Source organism: Manis pentadactyla, chromosome 3 (assembly GCF_030020395.1).
Source record: "Manis pentadactyla isolate mManPen7 chromosome 3, mManPen7.hap1, whole genome shotgun sequence".
Lineage (NCBI taxonomy): Eukaryota > Metazoa > Chordata > Mammalia > Pholidota > Manidae > Manis > Manis pentadactyla.
In genome coordinates, this window is record NC_080021.1 from 45,762,686 (window position 1) to 45,785,043 (window position 22,358).

The 22,358-nt window shown below is 36.3% G+C and overlaps 1 protein-coding gene across 5 annotated transcripts in view; it reads left to right on the forward strand.

Annotated features, from left to right (window-relative positions):
- The window catches only part of VIRMA (vir like m6A methyltransferase associated), a 62,007-nt gene extending 45,910 nt beyond the window's left edge, over positions 1 to 16,097 (forward strand). For 4 of the 5 annotated variants that reach the window (XM_036875090.2, XM_036875100.2, XM_036875107.2 and 1 more), the window contains 6 exons: positions 299 to 459; positions 2,391 to 2,487; positions 4,102 to 4,268; positions 4,912 to 5,243; positions 14,920 to 15,063; positions 15,775 to 16,097. In XM_036875090.2, coding sequence (XP_036730985.1) covers positions 299 to 459; positions 2,391 to 2,487; positions 4,102 to 4,268; positions 4,912 to 5,243; positions 14,920 to 15,063; positions 15,775 to 15,929 — 1,056 coding nt within the window. In that variant the 3' untranslated portion in view covers positions 15,930 to 16,097. Of the gene's footprint in view, positions 1 to 298; positions 460 to 2,390; positions 2,488 to 4,101; positions 4,269 to 4,911; positions 5,244 to 14,919; positions 15,064 to 15,774 lie in introns of those variants that run through there. The other variant, XR_005022641.2, reaches the window with a different exon arrangement.
- The last annotated feature ends 6,261 nt before the right edge of the window (positions 16,098 to 22,358 follow it).

Genomic DNA, 22,358 nt, shown 5'->3' on the forward strand with positions numbered 1-22,358 from the left:
AGTCCTGTATACTGTTATGAATTTTAAGGAGTAAATGAAGGCAGTACTTTTTGAATTGTTTATTGTTTGAATGCAGGGTGCCTCCTGCTACCGTTCTGTAGAAATAACAAAAACAAGTGTTTTTGGTGTTTGTTATATTGCAATATGTTTAATGTTAAGTTGATAATTTCTTGATGGTGCTCCAAATATCTTAGAAATGTGAAAAATATAACTTTTTCTACTAAAGAGTCAGTAGATTAAGAATATAAATGTTCAAGTTTTACCTGCATCTTCTTACTCTGCTTTTGTTTGTATCTAGGAACACTCAAAGGATGATGACAATCTGGATTCTTTGTTGGACAATGTAGTTGGACTTAAGCAGATGCTGGAGTCATCAGGTGACCCTTTACCTCTTGGTGACCAGGATATAGAACCAGTACTGTCAGCTCCAGAATCTCTCCAGAATCTGTTTAACAATAGGTAAAACAAGCAATGTTCTTGGTTGATTAGATATTGTGTATTTAATGGCTGGAGTCTAAAGAGGACCAGCAAACAATTTTTCTGTAAAGAGCCAGATAGTAAAAATTTTAGGCTTTGCAGGCCACATCTAGCCTCTTCTGCTATTCTGCTTTATCTTTCTGATTGTTTCTTTTGTTTTTTAAAAAACTTGAAATATACAAACTATTCCTAGCTTGCAGGCTGTACAAAAACAGGCTGGCAAAATGGAGCAGTAGTTTGCTGATCCTTGTTTTAGAGGATCTATGCCTCTTGCTGTTTGAAGCATTATACTTTTAGAGAATAATGACTATTCTGTGTGCTGGAATTATTCTCTAAATTTAGGAAAATTAAATATGGGTAGTTTCTGTACACATTGATAAAAAGTAGTAAACTTGGCTTTTTGGAAATAAAACGATGGTTCTGTTTTATTTTACTGAAAGGTCAAAGTCTATTACAACAAGATTAATTTCTAAGTTATTGCAAAAGTTTTTAAGGATACTTAGTTTTTAAATAGCTTTTTGAAGGAGTCATTTTTTTTTTTAATTTAAGTATCATTGATATACAGCCTTATGAAGGTTTCACATGAACAACATTGTGGTTTCAGCATTCACCCTGTTATCAAGTCCTCAGCCCCCATTGCGGTCACTATCTATCAGCGTAGTAAGATGCTATTGAGTCATTACTTGCCTTCTCTGTGCTGTATTGTCTTCCCCGAGACCTGCCTATACTGTGATGGCGAATTTATAGTGCCCCTTAATCACCTTATCTCTCTCCGCCCAACCTCCCCAACTCCTCCCCTTTGGTAACCACTAGTCCTTTCTTGGAGTCTGTGAGTCGGCTCTTTGTTCCTTCAGTTTTGTTTTATTTTTATACTCTACAAATGAGTAACATCATTTGGTTCTTGTCTTTCTCCACCTGGCTTATTTCACTGAGCATAATACACTCTAGCTCTATCCATGTTGTTGCAAATGGTAGGGTTTGTTTTCTTCTTATGGCTGAATAATATGCTATGGTGTATATGTACCACATCTTCTTTATCCATTTATCTGTTGATAGACATTTAGGCTGCTTCCATGTCTTGGCTATTGTAAGTAGTGCTGTGATAAACATAGGGGTGCATATGTCTTTTTGAATCAGGGATCTTGTTTTCTTTGGGTAAATTCTTAGGAGTGGAATTCCTGAGTCAAATGGTGTTTGTATTTTGAGTTTTTTGAGGAACCTCCATACTGCTTTCCACAATGGTTGAACTAATTTACATTCCCACCAACAGTGTAGGATGGTTCCCCTTTCTCCTCATCCTCACCAGCATTTGTTGTTCCTTGTCTTTTGAATGCTGGCCATCCTAACTGGTGTGAGGTGATATCTCATTGTGGTTTTAATTTGCGTTTCCCTGATGATTAGTGATGTGGAGCATCTTTTCATGTGCCTGTTGGATACCTGAATTTCTTCTTTGGAGAAGTGTCTCTTCAGGTCCTCTGCCCATTTTTTAATCGGGTTATTTGCTTTTTGGGTGTTGAGGTGTGTGAGTTATTCATATATTTTGGATGTTAACCCCTTGTCGGATATGTCATTTACGAATATGTTCTTTGGTACTGTAGGGTACCTTTTTGTTCTGCTGATGGTGTCCTCCACTGTACAGAAGCTTTTTAGTTTGATGTAGCCCCATTTGTTCATTTTTGCTTTTCTTTCCCTTTTCCGAGGAGATTTGTTTAGAAAAAAGTTGCTCCTGTTTATTATATTCAAGAGATTTTTGCCTATGTTTTCTTCTATGAAGGTGTCTTTAAATGCTAATTTTACTAATACTTTAGAGGGAAACATTTTTAATTGTACCTTCCACAGGTTTTACTTAGATGATAAGCTAAAATACATGATTTTGGGATTCTGCTTTTTACCAAGTACTTTTGCTGTTCTAGGACTGCCTATGTTCTAGCTGATGTCATGGATGATCAGTTGAAATCTATGTGGTTCACTCCATTTCAGGCTGAAGAGATTGATACAGATCTGGACTTGGTATAAGTAATTTTATTTCTAAATATTTAGAAAAACGTTAATTTTTTTGTTTCTTTTTGTATTGTTAGCACTAAAATAGGTTACATATTACATGTGTGTTGAAAGTCTGTTTAGGGACCAGTACTGCAATATTTTTATGTCAGTTGCCTACTATGTCCAGGTCACTTGTTTTTAATGCTACTTGTTTGGCTTCTTTTATAAAAGTTAGTGATCTGGGTATTTGTGAAGACACTGTAGGGTAAAATCACATTTGTGCCTAGGTACTTTGAAGCACTTTGTTTTCTTGTATTTATAGAGTATAGAAGAGAGAAAAATATTCCACAAAATTACAATTCATTCCTTTATTTGGGTTTAAGGAGGGGAACTGTGTTTGCTATCTGCTCTTAATTTGGGGAAATTTAGAGAATATATATTTTAATAATATAGTACAAATGGGAAATGACATTCTTTTAAACAAAATGCTGAACAGGTAAGAGTATAGTTAAAGATTTAAAATTTAATGTAGTCTCATGCTTCTCAGAGGTGTATTAGGGAGGATGATTTCATCCACATTTTATTGTACCATATATTATATTTTTCTTGATCAGAGAAATAAATGTAATTGGATATTCCCTTGTCTCAAATATGCTAGTACTCATGTACAATAAAAAACTAAAAGGATGATTTGCTTCACATTTAAGGTATATTTAGTATACTAAATGGACTCCTTTCCCTTCTTTAAAATATCACATAAAATTCAATTAAAATTGCAGCAAATAATTTCTTTTTTAATGTAAATTGTTCATTGATTCCTTAGAACTGCGCTGTCCACTAAAACTTTATGTAGATAGAAGTCTTCTGTAATCACCCTAAGTACAAGGCTCTAGCCTCATGTGACTGTTGAGCAATTGAATGTTGCTAATGTAACTAAGGAACTGAATTTTATTTTTTAATTTAATTTTAATGAATTTAAATTTAAATAGGCACCTTTGGTTGGTACCTACCATATTTAGCATCACAGGTCTAAAATACTTGTATTAGAAGTTGTTCTTTTCATAACTTTATGTTGAATTGTCACTGTCTTGTTATGATGATTGTGACCTTGCATGGTTTAGGGAAATTTTAGGTCTTTTAGGTGTGATAAATTTGAATAAAACCTAAGTAAACATAATTTTCATTTCTCTGAAAATAAACTGAGGTTGGAACCATGCATAGAACTTTGAGATTTATGGCACAGAATCCTTTTATAACAGATATGTTGACTATACAAGGCTGGTAAAGTATGTTTTCAGATTCTTTTGGAAAAGTTCTATAGATGCTACATTGTTAATTTATATAGAGAAATTTGAATTCTTTGTCAAGCAGCAGAGGTCCTCCCAGATTAATAGCCCTTCTTTGAGGAGGAATGTCCCCCTAACCCCACAAGAGCAGCTGAGTTCCTAAGATGCTTTTTTTTAAACTGCCAGTGATGTGGCTTTTTTTTCAGATGAGGGAAAGAGGCAGACTTGTAATTTATAATTTAATTATTGTGAGAGTGAAATATAATTTATAGGAAATAATTTCTGTAATCAAATGTTGCATTAATAGTTACATTTAAGGTGCATTTTTCATTTTTTATATATTTTATGACTGCAGGTAAAGGTGGACTTAATAGAGCTCTCTGAAAAATGCTGTAGTGACTTTGACCTGCACTCAGAATTAGAGCGTTCATTTCTGTCAGAACCATCATCTCCAGGGAGAACCAAGACTACAAAAGGATTCAAACTTGGAAAGCACAAACATGAGACCTTTATAACTTCAAGGTAAAATTTATTCTACTGAAGATCTTCATTGTGGTCTTGTAAGCTAATTTGTTAATGTATTTTAGGATAGACACGTAAGGTAAAAATAAAAATTCCCCTTGATAAGTACTCAGAAGAGGTGGACATAATAGGTTATGCAGAAGGAAATACCAAGAATAAATAGCAACATAAAAAATGCTAACTCATTAGTAATTAAAAATGAAAATGTAAACAAGTTTGAAATACTCTTAAACACCCATTAAACTGGCAGAAACATTAAAAAAAAAGACACATGACTATTAAAGAGAAAAGGAAGTTGACATAATAATTAAATCATGAGTATAGTTTGGAATTTTTTTTAAAGATAACAATTTGGCTAGGATATCCACAGTACATTCGTTTTATTGCTTTATGAGAGTGTGGAAGGTTTGAACAAGAGGTGAACTAGGTCGTTTTAAATAATTGTTGGTCATATCAATAAAATGTACCAGTCTCAGCTCTTTTGTTGTTTTTCCCCAGAAAGTAAGAGATTATTCGCAACATTAGAATAATTGGAATAAGAAATAATCAAAATGTAGTTTTCAGTATTTCAAAAATTAACTTATATTTTCACTGGAAATATGAATTTAAAAAAAGGTTTCACGAGGTACTTTTGTTTTAATAGTGGGAAATCTGAATACATTGAACCTGCCAAACGAGCCCATGTTGTGCCACCACCAAGAGGAAGGGGCAGGGGAGGATTTGGACAGGGTATTCGGCCCCATGATATTTTTCGTCAGAGGAAACAGAACACAAGCAGACCACCATCTATGCATGTGGATGACTTTGTTGCAGCTGAAAGTAAGGAAGTGGTCCCTCAAGATGGAATACCTCCACCAAAACGACCACTCAAAGTCTCACAGAAGATTTCTTCTCGTGGTGGATTTTCAGGCAATCGAGGAGGACGGGGTGCTTTTCACAGTCAGAACAGGTTTTTCACACCACCTGCTTCAAAAGGTGACTACTTATGTATGTTTTCTAATGGGTTAGAATATTGGAATAATTGAATAGAAATGATTAGATGAAAGTGATTCAGGTAACGTATTTTTCAGTTACTAGAATTAAGCTATTTCTGAGACCGGTGTACTATTTGCAGAGTACTTTACTGGATAGAAAAAAGTCTTTTTTAAGAAAACCTTTAATTAATTTTGCATGTTTAGAGATGAGTTTGACAAGTGTTGGCTAGTCACTTTCCTTTTTCGTTTAGAATTGTGTTTATCCTTTCTGAATAATAGCTATAGTTTTTTTTATTAAGGTATCATTGATACACAGTCTTATGAAGGTTTCACATGAGCAGCATTGTGGTTACTACATTCCCCTCTATTATCAAGTATCCCCACATACTGCATTACTGTCACTGTCCACCAGTGTAGTAAGACTACTGTCTTCTCTGTGTTACACTGCCTTCCCCGTGACCCCCCTACATTATGTGTGCTAATTATAATACCCATGAATCCCCTTCTTCCTCCCTTCCTGCCCGTCCTCCACACGCCCTTTCATTTTGGAAACCTCTAGTCCCTTCTTGGGATCTGTGAGTTGGCTGCTATTTCATTCCTTCAGTTTTTCTTCGTTGTTATACTTCACAAATGAGGGAAGTCATTTGGTACTTGTCTTTCTCTGCCTGGCTTATTTCACTGAGCATAATACCATCCAGCTCCATCCATGTTGTTGCAAATGGTAGGATTTGTTTTCTTCTTATGCCTGAATAATATTCCATTGTGTATATATACCACATCTTCTTTATCTATTCATCCACTGATGGGACACTTAGGTTGCTTCCATATCTTGGCTGTTGTAAATAGTGCTGCAGTATTTACATAGGGGTGCGTATGTCTTTTTGAATCTGAGATCTTGCTTTCTTTGGGTAAATTCCTAGGAGTGGAATTCCCAGGTGAATGGTATTTCTATTTTGAGTTTTTTGAGGAACCTCCATACTGCTTTCCACAATGGTTGAAGTAATTTAGACTCCCACCAACGGTGTAGGAGGGTTCCCCTTCGTCCTCATCCTTGCCAGCCTTGTCTTTTGTATGTAACTGGTGTAAAGTGATATCTCATCCTAACTGGTGTAAAGTGATATCTCATTGTGGTTTTAGTTTGCATTTCCCTGATGGTGAGCGAAGTGGAGCATCTTTTCATGTGCCTGTTGGATATCTGAAATTCTTTGGAGAAGTGTCTCTTCAGGTCCTCTGCCCATTTAAAAATTTTTTTATTTTGGTATCATTAAAGTACAATTACATGAGCAACATTATCATTACTAGACTCCCACCATTATCAACTCCTCACCACATACCCCATTAAAGTCACTGTCCATCAGCATAGTAAGATGCTATCGAATCACTACTTGTCTTCTCTGTGTTGCAATGCTGTCCCTGTGCCACCCCCCCACACCATGTGTGCTAATCGTAATGCCCCTTTTTCCCCTTACCCCTCCCTTCCCACCCATCCTCCCCAGTCCCTTTCCCTTTGGTAACTGTTAGTCCATTCTTGAGTTCTGTGAGTCTGCTGCTGTTTTGTTCCTTCAGTTTATTTATTCTTTGTTCTTATACTCCACAGATGAGTGAAATCATTTGATACTTGTCTTTCTCCGCCTGGCTTATTTCACGAAGCATAATACCCTCTAGTTCCATCCATGTTGTTGCAAATGGTAGGATTTGATTTCATCTTATAGCTGACTAATACTCCATTGTGTATATGCACCACATATTCTTTATCCATTCATCTACTGATGGACACTTAGATTGCTTCCATTTCTTGGCTATTGTAAATAGTGCTGCGATAAGCATAGGGGTACATCTGTCTTTTTGAAACTGGGCTCTTGCATTTTTAGGGTAAATTCCTAGGAGTGGAATTCCTGGGTCAAATGGTATTTCTATTTTGAGTTTTTTGAGGAACCTCCGTACTGCTTTCCACAATAGTTCAACTAATTTACATTCCCACCAGCAGTGTAGGAGGGTTCCCCTTTCTCCACAACCTCGCCAACATTTGTTGTTCTTTGTCTTTTGGATGGTAGCCATCCTAACTGGTGTGAGGTGATATTTCATTGTGGTTTTAATTTGCATTTCCCTGATGATTAGTGATGTGGAGCATCTTTTCATGTGCCTGTTGGCCATCTGACCTTCTTCTTTGGAGAAGTGTCTGTTCAGATCCTCTGTCCATTTTTTAATTGGATTATTTGCATTTTGTTTGTTGAGGTGCGTGAGCTCTTTATATATTTTGAATGTCAACCCTTTATCGGGATCTGTCATTTATGAATATATTCTCCCATACTGTAGGCTGCCTTTTTGTTCTACTGGTGGTGTCCTTTGCTGTACAGAAGCTTTTCAGCTTGATATGGTCCCACTTGTTCATTTTTGCTTTTGTTTCCCTTGCCTGGGGAGATAAGTTCATGAAGAAGTTGCTCATGTTTATGTCCAAAAGTTTTTTGCCTATGTTTTTTTCTAAGAGTTTTATGGTTTAATGACTTACATTCAGGTCTTTGATCCATTTGGAGTTTACTTTTTGTGTATGGGTTAGAGAATGATCCACTTTCAGTCTCTTAACTGTGGCTCTCCAGTTTTGCCAACACCAGCTGTTGAAGAGGCTGTCATTTCTCCATTGTACATTCATGGCTGCTTTATCATGTATTAATTGACCATATATGTTTGGGTTCATATCTGAACTCTCTATTCTGTTCCACTGGTCTCTGGGTCTGTTCTTGTGCCAGTACCAAATTGTCTTTATTACTGTGGCTTTGCAGTAGAGCTTGAAGTTGGAAAGCGAGATCCCCCCTGCTTCATTCTTCCCTATCAGGATTGCTTTGGCTATTTGGGGTCTTTTATGATTCCACACAAATTTTAGAACTATTTGTTTCAGTTTGTTGAAGAATGCTATTTGTACTTTAATAGGGATTGCATTGAATCTGTAGATTGCTTTAAGCAGGATGGCCATTTTGACAATAATAATTCTTCCTCCCCAAGAGCATGGGATGAATTTCCATTTGTTAGTGTCCTCTTTAATTTCTCATAAGAGTGTCTTGTAGTTTTCAGGGTATAGGTCTTTCACTTCCTTGGTTAGGTTTATTCCTAGGTATTTTTCTCTTTTTGATGCAATTGTGAATGGAATTGTTTTCCTGATTTCTCTTTCTGCTAGTTCATCGTTAGTGTATAGGGATGCAACAGATTTCTGTGTATTAATTTTGTATCCTGCAATATGGTGAATTCAGATATTCTAGTCATTTTGGAGTGGATTCTTTAGAGTTTTTTTATGTACAATATCATGTCATCTGCAAAGAGTGACAGTTTGACTTATTCCTTACCAATTTGGATGCCTTGTATTTCTTTGTTTTGTCTGATTGCCGTGGCTAGGACCTCCAGCACTATATTGAGTAATAGTGGAGAGAGTAGGCATCCCTGCGTTGTTCACGATCTTAGGTGAAAAGCTTTCAGCTTTTTGCTGTTAAGTATAATGTTGGTTGTGGGTTTGTCATATATGGCCTTTATTATGTTGAGGTTCTTGCGCTCTATACCCATTTTGTTGAGAGTTTTTATTATGAATGGATGTTGAATTTTGTTGAATGCTTTTTCAGCATCTATGGTGATGATCATGTGGTTTGTGTCCTTCTTTTTGTTGATGTGGTGGATGATGTTTATGGATTTTCAAATGTTGTACCATCCTTGCATCCCTGAGATGAATCCCACTTGGTCATAGTGTATGATCCTCTTGATGTGTTTTTGAATTTGGTTTGCTAATATTTTGTTGAGTATTTTTGCATCTATGTTCATCACGGGTATTGGTCTGTAATTTTCTTTTTTGGTGGGGTCTTTGCCTCGTTTTGGCATTAGAGTGATGCAGGCTTCATAGAATGAGTTTGGAAGTATTCCCTCCTCTTCTATTTTTTGGAAAACTTTAAGGAGAATGGGTATTATATCTTCTCTTTGTGTCTGATAAAATTCCATGGTAAATCCATCTGGCCCCGGGGTTTTGCTCTTGGGTAGTTTTTTGATTACCACTTCAATTTAGTTGGTGATAATTGGTCAGTTTAGATTTTCTGTTTCTCCCTCTGTCAGTCTTGGAAGGTTGTATTTTTCTAGGAAGTTGTCCATTTCTTCTAGTTTATCCATCTTGTTAGCATATAGATTTTTGTAGTATTCTCTAATAATTCTTTGTTTTTTTCTGGTGTCTGTCATGTTTTTTCCTTTCTCATCTCTCATTCTTTTTATGTGTGTAGATTTCCTTTTTCTCTTAGTAAGTCTGGCTAGGGGGTTATCTATTTTGTTTATTTTCTCAAAGAACAAGCTCTTGGCTTCATTGATTTTTTTCTATTGTTTTATTCTTCTCAATTTTATTTATTTCTTCTCTGATCTTTTTTATGTCCCTCCTCCTGACTTTGGGCCTCATTTGTTCTTCTTTTTCCAATTTCAATAATTGTGACTTTAGACTATTCATTTGGGATTGTTCTTCCTTTTTAAAATAGGTCTGGTTGGCTATATACTTTCCTCTTAAAACTGCCTTCACTGCATCCCACAGAAGTTGGTGCTTTGGGTTGTTGTTTTCATTTGTCTCCATATATTGCTTGATGTCTATTTTAATTTGGTCATTGATCGACTGATTATTTAGGAGCATGTTGTTAAGCTTCCATGTGTTTGTGAGCCTTTTTGCTTTCTTTGTACAATTTCTAGTTTTATACCTTTGTGATCTGAGAAGTTGGTTGGTAGAATTTTAATGTTTTATAATTTACTGAGGCTCTTTTTGTGGCCTAGTATGTGGTCTATTCTGGAAAATGTTCCATGTGCACTTGAGAAGAATGTATATCCTGCTGCTTTTGGGTGTAGAGTACTGTAGATGTCTGTTAGGTCCATCTGTTCTAGTGTGTTGTTCAGTGCCTCTGTGACCTTCCTTATTTTCTGTCTGGTTGGTCTGTCCTTTGTAGTGAGTGGTGTGTTGAAGTCTCCTAAAATGAATGCATTGCATTCTATTTCCTCCTTTAATTCTGTTAGTATTTGTTTCACATATGTCGGTGCTCCTGTGTTGGATGCATAGATATTTATAATGGTTATATCCTCTTGTTGGACTGCCCCCCTTTATCATTATGTAATGTCCTTCTTTATCTCTTGTTACTTTCTTTGTTTTGAAGCCTATTTTGTCTGATACAAGTACTGTAACACCTGTTTTTGTCTCCCTATTGTTTGCATGAAATATCTTTCTCCATCCCTTGACTTTCAGTCTGTGTATGTCTTTGGATTTGAGGAAGTCTCTTGTAAGCAGCATATAGATGGGCCTTGTTTTTTTATCCATTCTATTACTCTGTGTCTTGATTGGTGCATTCAGTCTATTTACATTTAAGGTGATTATCTATAGGTATGTACTTATTGCCATTGCAGGCTTTGGATTCATGTTTATCAAAAATTCAAGGGTAGCCTCTTTACTATCTAACCATCTAACTTTAACTCACTTACTATGCTATTATAAAAACAGTCTGATGATTCTTTATTTCTCTCATTTCTTATTCTTCCTCCTCCACTCTTTATATGTTAGTTGTTTTATTTTGTACTCTTTTGTGTTTCCCTTGACTGCTTTTGTGAATAGCTGATTTTATTTTTTGCCTTTAATTAGAATTTGGTTTTCTGCTTTATTTGCTGTGATTTTATTTTCTCTGGTGACGTCTATTTAGCCTTAGGAGTAGTTCCATCTAGGGCACTCCCTTTAAAATACCCTGTAGAGGTGATTTTTGGGAGGTAAATTCTCTCAACTTTTGCCTGTCTGGGAATTGTTTAATCCGTTCTTCAAATTTAAATGATAATCGTGCTGGATACAGTATTCTTGTTTCAGGGCCCTTCTGTTTCATTGCATTAATATATCATGCCATTCTCTTCTGGCCTGTAAGGTTTCTGTTGAGAAGTCTGTTGATAGCCTGGTGGGTTTTCCTTTAAAAAGTGAACTTTTTTCTCTCTCTGGCTGCTTTTAATACCCTGTCCTTGTCTTTGATCTTTGCCATTTTAATTATTATATATTTTGTTGTTGTCCTCCTTGGGTCCCTTGTGTTGGGAGATCTATTGGCTTCTGTGGTCTGAGAGACTATTTCCTTCCCCAGCTTGGGGAAGTTTTCAACAATTATTTCTTCAAAGACACTTTTTCTCTCTTCTTCTTCTTCTGGTATCCCTATAATGCAAATATTGTTCTATTTGGTTTGGTCACACAGCTCTCTTAATATTATTTCATTCTCAGAGATCCTTTTCTCTCTCTCTGCCTCAGCTTCTCTGTATTCATGTTCTCTGGTTTCTATTCCATTAACAGCCTCTTCCACCTGATCCAGTTTGCTCTTATGTCTTCTATTCATTGTTTCATTCTGTTATCTCCCTCTGGACTTCATCCCTTAGCTGTTGCATATTTCTCTGCAGGTCCATCAGCATGGTCATAACTTTTATTTTGAATTCTTTTTCAGGAAGATTGGTTATACCTATCTCCCCAGGCCCTCTCTCTGGCATTGTTTGAGTGATTTTGGACTGGACCAGTTTCTTCTGCCTTTTAATGGTGATAAAAGTGATCGCCGGCAAGTGGCATATGTGTCAGCTGGGAGAACGTAATCTCTTCCTGCTTGCTGGTTGCCTTGCCCTTCTCCGCTGCCTGTGCTAGTTACCTGCACACAGGGAACAGTCTCTGGGTTAATTCCCTGAGCTGCCGTGTGCAGGGCTGCCCTTGGGATGGCCTAGCACACTGCTGTAGTCACAGGTGTGCGGCTAGAACCGTGGGCCTTCGTGCCTTCTGGGCTTTGTGCCAGCTTCCTCTGTCTGTGCAGGGCAGCTGTGTGCTCGTGGCAGCCTCTCGGTCTGGCCTGATTAGCTACACACTGGGAGAAGTCTATGTAATTGCTATGGGTGGGGCTGCTCCCCAGCTGGTCCACAGCAATGGCTGGTCAGGCTGTTTACTTGCAGTGCCGGCGGTGTGGAATGAACCCCAGGCGCTTATCGCTGTGAGTGGCTTCGGAGCTGTGTTGCCACCCAGGGGATTAGGGCACCTGAAGTTCCTTAAGATTACCAGCCTGCTGGGCTGAGTGTGCCAGGACGATTTTGTCCATCTGTTAAACCCTTGTCCCTTTAAGACTTTTATTAAAGTGCCCACTTTTCTTTTTTCCCAGGGGTGCCAGCTCTGGGGATCTGCTTTCTGTCTCTGTCTTGGATTTTACTTTTCTGTTACTGTAATATCCAGTACACCATGCAATGTGTGTCTGTGCTCCCGATGCAGATTACTAGGGCTGGTTAATTAGCAGTCCTGTGCTTCCACTCCCTCCCCACTCTGATTATTTTCTCCCTGCCAGTGAGCTGGTGTTGGGGGAGTGCTCAGGTCCCGCCCGGTCACAGCTTTGTATCTTACCCTTTTTGTGAGATACTGAGTTCTCGCAGATGGAGATGTAGCCTGGCTGTTGTGCTGTACCTTCTAGTCTCTCTTTTAGGAATAGTTGTATTTGCTCTATTTTGAAAATATATATTTTTTGGGAGAAATTTCCGCTGCCCTACTCATGCCACCATCTGAGCACCTTGTTCCCTCTGCCCATTTTTTAATCAGGTTATTTGCTTTTTGGGTGTTGAGGTGTGTGACTTCTTTATATATTTTGGATGTTAACCCCTTGTCGGATATGTCATTTATGAATATATTCTCTGGTACTGTAGGATGCCTTTTTGTTCTATTGATGGTGTCGTTTGCTGTATGGAAGCTTTTTAGTTTCGTGTAGCCCCATTTGTTCATTTTTGCTTTTGTTTCCCTTATCCGAGGAGATGTGTTCACGAAAAAGTTGCTCATGTTTATATTAAAAAGATTTTTGCCTATGTTTTCTCTAAGAGTTTTATGGTTTCATGACTTACATTCAGAGCTTTGATTCATTTCGAGTTTACTTTTATGTATGGAGTTAGACAGTAATCCAGTTTCATTCTCTTACATGTAGCTTTCCAGTTTTGTCAACACCAGTTGTTGAAGAGGCTGTCATTTACCCATTGTATATTCATGGGTCCTATATCTTATATTAATTGGCCATATATATGTGGGTTTTTATTGACTCTCTATTCTATTTCATTGACCTATGGATCTGTTCTTTTGCCAGTACCAAATTGTCTTGATTATTTTGGCTTTGTCGTAGAGCTTGAAGTTGACGTGCATAATCTCCTCAGCTTTATTCTTCTTTGGATTGCTTTGGCTATTTGGGGTCTTTTGTGTTTCCATATGAATTTTACAACTATTTGTTCTGGTTCGTTGAAGAATGCTGACGGTATTTTAATAGAAATTGAATTGAATCTGTAGATTGCTTTAGGCAGGATGACCATTTTGACAATATTAATTCTTCCTAGCTAAGAGCATGGGATGTATTTTCATTTATTGGTATCTTCTTTAATTTCTGTCAACAGTGTCTTGTAGTTTTCAGGGTATAGGTCTTTCACCTCTTTGGTTAGGTTTATTCCTAGGTATTTTATTCTTTTAGATGCTATTGTGAATGGAATTGTTTTCCTGATTTCTCTCTCTGCTAGTTCATCATTAGTATATAGTAATACAACAGATTTCTGTGTATTAATTTTGTATCTTGCTGCTTTTCCGAATTCAGTTATTCTAGTAGTTTTAGAGTGTATTCTTTAGGGTTTTTTATGTACAATATCATGTCATCTGCAAAGAGTGACAGTTTGACTTCTTCCTTACCAATCTGGATGCCTTTTATTTCTTTGTGTTATCTGACTGCTGTTGTCAGGACCTCCAGTACTATGTTGAATAAAAGCTGTGAGAATGGGTATCCTTGTCTTGTTCCTGATCTTTGAAGAAAAGCTTTCAGTGTTTTGCTGTTAAGTATGATACTGGCTGTAGTTTTGTCATATATGGCTTTTATTTTATTGAGATACTTCCCCTTTATACCTGTTTTGTTGAGAGTTCTTGTCATGAATGGATGTTGTATTTTATCAAATGCTTTTTCAATATCTCTAATTTTTTTTTATTGTACTTAATAATTTCCTTAAGACTGTTCTGTGTAATTCACCATTTCTATTATCTGCTTGTTTCCTAATGTTATATTTAATCTATTTTAAATTATTTAAACATTTTAGAAGCCATCTGAGTATACTATAATAATTATACTTCACTAGTGGATTGATGACATGTTTTTATGCTGCTGCATTAGGAGTGTGGGAATAAATGAGATAGAATTTTATATTAATAGTAAACGCTTACATAGCTATGGTAGGAATTATTAAAAGCACTTTAGATATAATACTCTCACATCAACCCCATGAGGTATGTTCTATTAGTACCCTCACTTTAAAGAAGAGAAAACTGTCAGCTCACCATGACATGTAAGTGGTAGAAGCAGTATTTGAACCCTGTTAGTCTTGTTCTAGAGCTTCTGCTCTTAACCACATATGATGCTGCCACTGTATGGTAGCAATTTTCAAAAATCTGTAATTTACAGATTTTCATAGTTTCTCTTGAATTACTTTTTTTTAATTTTAAATTTTTTTTAGTTTTTTTTAAATTGAGGTATCATTGATATACAATCTTATTTTGGTTTCAAATATATAACACAGTTCTATCCCATTTTGAAGAGAAAGAAAAACCTGTTTCAAAACCTTAACTCAGTTGGAGTAGTGAGAAAATAGATTTTGATTGTGTTGCCTGTGTTTAGGAAACTATAGTCGTCGGGAGGGAACAAGAGGATCCAGCTGGAGTGCTCAGAATACTCCTAGAGGAACTTACAATGAAAGCCGCGGAGGCCAGAGCAATTTTACCAGGGGCCCTCTTCCACCACTACGACCGCTTAGTTCTACAGGTATATATCCTTCCTACTTGATCTGCTGAGAGAGGGAGGTGAATCTTTCTTTTCATACTGTTTGTATATCATATACTCATTTTGTGTGAGAATATTTTAGAATGTAGACTTTTAACTCTAAAATCAATTTAATTTTCTGTCTGTGAATGTGTGCCCATGTACATCTTCTATAGAAATAATCAGACTTTTAGATTCTGAGCTGTGTGTATATTCTGAGCAGTTTCATGGAGATGTGCTCTATTTTTTATATTTCAATAATGAAAGCCAATCCTTAAGGTACCTTTTTGACCAAGTATTTTAATAACAGAGATGTCTTTGTAGAGTATATGTATTTTGTTTTTGTCTCCAGTATTGTCTTGTTCATGTAAGCACATAACCTTTTTATTCCTGGAACATTATGATTTCAAGTCCAGAATTCTGGTCAGACGTAGCTTTTGGTTTGAAATGCACTTTTTTTTTTTAAAGGACAGCTTTATTTAAGATAAAATTCTCACATGTCTATTTCACCTATTGAAAGTGGACAGTTAATTTACTTATTCAAAGCAGACAGTTCAGCGGTCTTCAGCACAGTCACAGACTTGTACATGGATACTAAAGGAAGACAGGGTATTTCCTTTTTGAGGAATTTGGTTTTAATTTGGTGTCAAAAAGTATTTATACAGTGGGAAAAGAAAGGACATTGCATTAAAAACTGTATTCTTTCCTTTACAGGATACCGCCCAAGTCCTCGGGACCGTGCTTCCAGGGGTCGTGGGGGACTTGGACCTTCCTGGGCAAGTGCAAATAGCGGCAGTGGAGGTTCAAGAGGAAAGTTTGTTAGTGGAGGCAGTGGTAGAGGTCGACATGTACGGTCCTTTACACGATAAGAATTCTTTTGGGAACATTTCAAGAGGACAATAAAAGTAAAGTAAGACATTGAAGGACCAATTTAGACTTAGTAATTATCTGGAGACAGCTGAGAGAATATTTTTATCTGAAGGAAGCAGATTTTGTTTGATACCTAACACAAGATTTCAATAAAAATCCAAACTTTGTATGTATGTTTGTATATATTTTTTCCCCTTCTATATAACTATTTAGAAAATCTCTGAGGTAGAAAATGAACAATGACTTCATTTTGGTTTTAGTGTATTTCTTCCCTGTGCCACAGATGTTCCCAATACTTTCTCAGTTCATTGTGCCCTTTAGTGTTTCAGTAATTTTTTCTCAAAACACATAGGCCAAAAGAAATAACTAGTACTTCCATTTATCAAACAGTTAGGTCCAAACAAGCTGATAAGAATTTATGTCATAACCGCTAGTAACAGAACACTGCACACTTTCTCAAACCTTGGAATCAGGTTTGGACACTGTTGGTATCATACCCTGTTCCACCAAGTTTTTGCGTACTACTTTTATCACAACTGCTAAAAACCCAGTTTTGCAAAGATACACTGTTAAGGAAGGAAATATAGTGCTATTCAATATTGAAAATGGAAACTACCTCAAACTAGCAGTTTGTGTTGTGTTGAATAGATGTGTTTCCCTTAGAAATTTAAAATAATCTGTGGCACCTGTGTGAATGTACTAGGATCCCTGGTGCACAAGTTTTGGGAACCTTTTGGCTGTACCAAAAGAAGTATGACTCTCTTCTTCATTACATTAGAAAGAAGTATATATGTAGTTTGTGTTTCAGCTTTGTACCTACTTAAATAGCTATATTTTTCCTCAAGGGTATCATAGAACACTGAGCTTATATAATTGGCTTAAAATACTTCTCTTAAAAACAAAACAGTTTATGAGTCTCATTCAATTCCTTTATTATTCTGTTTTGCTAGACTGTTTATGAGAATAGAAAGAAAATTTGTTAGGAAAACACCTTAAAGAAGAATTCAGCTCTAAAGATTTTTATTTGTATGAGTGAAAGGTAATAGAAATCTTCTCATAACAGATTAAAAAACTAAAGATAACCTGCAAACCCTTTTCAACCCTGAAATGTAATACTCATCTTCTCTGCAGATGCATTTTCCACATTAGATAGAATTTGAAGTTTGTCCCTAATGTCTGACACAAATATGTGTAAAAATAGTTGTTTCTTAAGTAACTACCTTTCTTAAAAACATATAGCTATATGTAGGTACATAATTTCTTAAAAATTTTTTTAGCTTTAAGTTGAGTACAATCTCTGAGAAATATCAAAGAGCTATTTCTGCTGTTTAACTTAGGTTAATACTGAGGAATTTGCCCCGGCCAGCCAAAGTAATAGGTTATATAACATGGATACAGTTAATACTGAGCAAATTAGAAATGGCCTGAGTAACTAATGGGTCTCAGATGAATGAGAAGGGAAGAAATCCCACATGTTGACTATCCCTCTCATGAATATATCATTCAGTCTTTATAACAATCCAGCAAAGGAAGTTATTACCCTAATTTTACAGATAGAGAAAGCTGAGGAGCTTGACTTAAAAGTGATAGAAACAGGATCTAAAAGTGGATTGACTGGATCCTAATTCTTTCACTTTTCTATCTTGGAGAGATGAAGCTACTTTTTTTTTTGTTAAGGTTTTATTGATATACACTCTTATGCAAGTTTCATATGAAAAAACAATGTCACTACATTCACCCATATTATCATGCCCCCCCATACTCTATTGTAGTCACTGCCCATCAATGTAGTAAGATGCCACAGAGTCACTATTTGCCTTTTCTGTGCTACACTGCCTTCCCCATGATCCCCCCAACACCATGTGTGCCAATCATGATACCCCTCAATCCCCTTCTCCCTCCCTCCCCACCTGCCCTCCCCAACCCGTCCCCTTTAGTAACCACTAGTCCCTTCTTGGAGTCTGAGTTTGTTGGTGTTTTGTTCTTTCAGTTTTTCTTCATTGTTATACTCCACAAATGAGGGAAATAATTGTCTTTATAGGTCTGGTTTATTTCACTGAGCATAATAGAGATGAAGCTACTTTATAAATTGAATGGTATTAGAGATCAGAATGAATTTATCATACTGAAGAGATGTTCTAAAGACAGCAGTCATTTCAGAAATGACCCAGATAGATACTGTGGGGTGGGTTGCTTCATATATATTAGATCTAAATATAAGACCACATGCTTTGAAAAATAAATAACAATTTTATATGTACTTTGGTGGAATAGTGTATGTGTTATTTGCAAAACTTTGTTTTACATAAGGTTTCAGGAAAAGTTTGGTATTTAGAAATTATGAAAAATACAGAATACTTCTGAGAACAAAATTTGTAACAAGGGAGTTGATAGAATGAGTTGTGTTTTTCTTTACAGTAAGGGAAACTCAAGTATTGCTATGCTTCCTTTAAAAACAGCACTTCTGATGGTAATCTGTATGAAACAGCAGGTCCAGTTAATTTTATTGTTTTGTGTAAAAAAAATTGCCAAAACCTGCAGAGTGAGAATGTAGCAATGAAAGCGTCTGTCACCTGAGTATCTATTGTGTTCCATATAGCTTAGGACAGCCTGGGGAATATAAGAATGAGTAAGACATATTTTCTGCCTGTAAGATGCTTACAGTGTAACGGGAAACATTCATGTAAATAAGCTTTTCTAAGTAAAGTTGAAGGTAAGTGTGTGAACATGGAACAGCTCAGAATTCTTGAATAATCCAACCACTACATTTCTGATTTTATTATAGAGCTTCTAAAGTAACTGTACTTTTAATACAGCTAAATAAAAAAGACATTACAGCTATGTGTCAGACTAAAAATAACATCTTTGGAATTGTTTTTGTGTAAAGACTAGTTAAGATGAAAAAGTTATATATGTGGTTTTTATTTTTAAATTCATAGGACAGTTTAGGAAGTAATGAGCAAGATCTTTTAAGGATCCTATAAATTCATGAGCTAGAGAAAGCGATGCAAACTCAAGTAGCAGCAATGGCCTGGAAAGTAACAGAAATGAGAGAAGAGGATCAGATAAAGAACAGCTAAGTGAAAACTGGAGGAGTTGGCATGTAACACTTTGACCTCAATACAGGGGAGAAAATCCAAGAGTCTGAACTCGTGACCCTGAAGAGTGTTGCAGTGTTAAAGGAGACTATTCTTCAGCTTCAGCTGATTTGATACCTTGGGAGACTGATGAGTCCAATGCTGATGTATCTTCTGGCTTCTTTATGAAAGCATTTTTTAACGTACAGCTCAGTAGTGTTAAGTATATTTACAGTGTTGTGCAACCAGTCTCCAGATTATTTTCTGCTCGTAAATCTGAATCGTTATACCCATTAAGCAACAACTCCCAGCCCTCTCTTCCTCCATCCCCTGGCAACCACCATTCTATTTTCTGTCTATGAATCTGGCTAGGTAACTCATATAAATGATAGTTGACTTTTTGTCACTGGCTTATTTAATTGAGTATAATATCCTCAGGGTTCATCCACAAGTATGTCAGAATTTATATTTCCTTTTTAAGGCTGAATAATATTCCATTGTATGTACCATGATTTCTTCATTCATATGTTTATAGACACTTGGGTTGCTTTTACTTTTTAGCTGTTATGAATAATGCTGCTATGAACTTGGGTGTACAAATACTTGTTCAAGACTCCACTTTCAATTCTTTTGGTTGTATGCACAGAATTAGGATTGCTGGGTCATACAGTGATTCTCTTTAATTTTTGTAGGAGTGGCCATATTTCTTTCCATAGTGCCTGCACCATTTTACATTTCTGCCAACAAGGGTTCCAATTTCTCCACATTAGTTGTCAATACTTGTTGTTTTCTGTTTGTTTGCTTTTTTAGTAGTAGCCATCCTAATGGATGTGTTTGTGATTCTAAGAGAAGCCAAAAATATGGATTATTAATGAGCAATTCTCAAATATGGCAATTAAAATTTAAAAATTAAAAACACAACATCAGCACTCTCTGGAAGAGTCATACCAGAAGATGATCATCAAAAAACCTCAACAAAGATCCAGGCGATGCTGCAGTTGTAGCTGCATTCACCCCACCGGTTCCTGGACTTGCCATTGGAATGAAGAAGGAGATATCTAAGCTGGCCTGTGCATACAGTAAAACAACAAATTTGACTGGATCTACACTGTTGGAACTCAGCCAAGAATTAGGAGAAGTGCAAGTTCTAGTGCTCCAAAATCTTACAACTACAGACTATCTACTGTTAAAAGAACATATGGGATGTGAACAGTTCCCAGGAATGGGCTGTTTTAATTTGTCTGATTTCTCTCAGGTTGTTCAAGTACAGTTGGACAATATCCATCATATCATAGACAAATTTTCACAAATGCCTAGGGTACCTAACTGGTTTTCTTGGCCTCACTGGAGATGGCTGGTAATTATAGATCTGCTTTGGTTATGTAACTGTATTCCTATTATGTTAATGTGTGTGTGCAATTTAATTATTAGTTTAAAAACTATACATGCTTAAATTACTCTACAAGAAGATATATCAAAGAAATAATCTTTCCATGTGTTCTTCCGTCTGCTACCTCTATAGCTTTTCTTCCTTCCTGATTACAACCCTTAAATAGAATTCGTGCCTCATATTGAATTTACCAAGTATCATAATTCCTCCAAGTGCTAAAGATACCTCAAGACAAATGCTGGGCATAGAAGCCACAGGGCATAAGTCTGCAAAGAAGTAAAAAGCTAACCTTTTCAAACAATATGGCTTCTCTCTCACTTACCAACTTTACATTTCCCTGTATGGCCCCGGAAGATGACTGGTTAGCCAGAGACGGGTAAGATTCCTCAAGGGAGGAACAACCTAAGACAGGCACAGTCGCAAGGGGGCCATCAGGTGAGAAATTGGGGATCAACAGAGGTGAGGCTTAGAACCTCTCCCCCCGTTTTGAGAGAAATATTCTGCATCCGTGGATGTTTTATCGCCCTTGTATAGCTTGGATTAACACATAGTCTATAGGCACATACCTGATCATCTACATTTGCTCTCCTACAACACTAAACTAAGTTTTCTACCTTTATCTTACATCTACCTACCACTTCAGCATTTTATTAAAAATAATAATAATAATAAAGGGAGAAATGTGGGATCCACATATAAATCAAATATAAAAATCAAATGAATATTCATATTTGACCTGATTGTTTATAGTTCATAATGCGTGATCAAAACCGAAAGTTTCTGTGATGACTGCCCTTGCACTGTTCACCATGTAAGAACTTACTCACTATATAAGAATTTGTTCACCATGTAAGAACCTGTTCATTATACTTTAGAAGATTGGAGACTGTTGAGAAGTAGGCATGGGGTTGATTAATGATTGTGCATCGAGTCCCCTATACAGAATTTTATTGTTGTTAACAACCATTTGATCAATAAATATAAGATATGCCCTCAAAAAAAAAATTAAAAACATATGAGCCTAATAAAACATGTGCAAGGCAAAACGCAGCCAGAGTTTTCCATCCTGAGGAGTTTAATGGCATCTATTTTCAAAGCTGGAACTGGATTACTATAAAAACTTACTTTCAGTTGAGACAGTAAAATTTACCAAGCAAATTTGTGATAGGACATGATACTACATAGAAGTTCTTTGGAGCCAAAAAGCCTGGGTTTGGGAAAGAGCTCTATCACTAGCTGTGCAGTTTACTTTAATCTCTGATATTAAATCTGTCTGCTTTGCCTATGTCACTAGGTTTTGGAGATTAATATTTTTTTAAGTGTAGAGCAATATTACTTTAAATGAGAGCCTCTATTATCTGGGGAAAAAGTGAACTGAGTATGACAATTGCTAAATTATTTCTGAAGTCAGAATTGAATGCCTGCTAGAGAAATAATGTGGAAGTCATGGGAATAGAATTATACTAATTTGTAGCTATACAAGTCAATTTTGGTGTGGTGTTTAGGGAGATTTTTAGTTTCATGACACTATTATAATCTTGTAACAAAGACTGTAAAATAGTCCAGTTTTTGTCTTAAGAATTCCCATGATACTTGGGGTAATGTGGCAATATCTTTTAAAGATGAGGTGATAGATAGTACGAATATTCAGGGAACAGTGAATAGTCTACTTTGGCCAGTGTAGGATGCAGGGGCATGGGTAGAAGAAGTGGAGGAAAGGTGTACTTGAGATTGGGGCTAAATTATGAAAGGTCTTACTATTTACTATGCTAAGCCAGAAGAGTAAAATTTTTTGTTAAAGGGGCTTTCAAATTGGTACACATTTATGGCCATCTATTATTGGCCAGTGATTGTGAAAGATGTTGCCCATAAATTAACTCATAATTTGATCTATACTTTAGAAAGACAACTGCTCTTAGTGCAGCAGGGACAGATTTGAGAGGGAACAGCCTGAAGTGAAA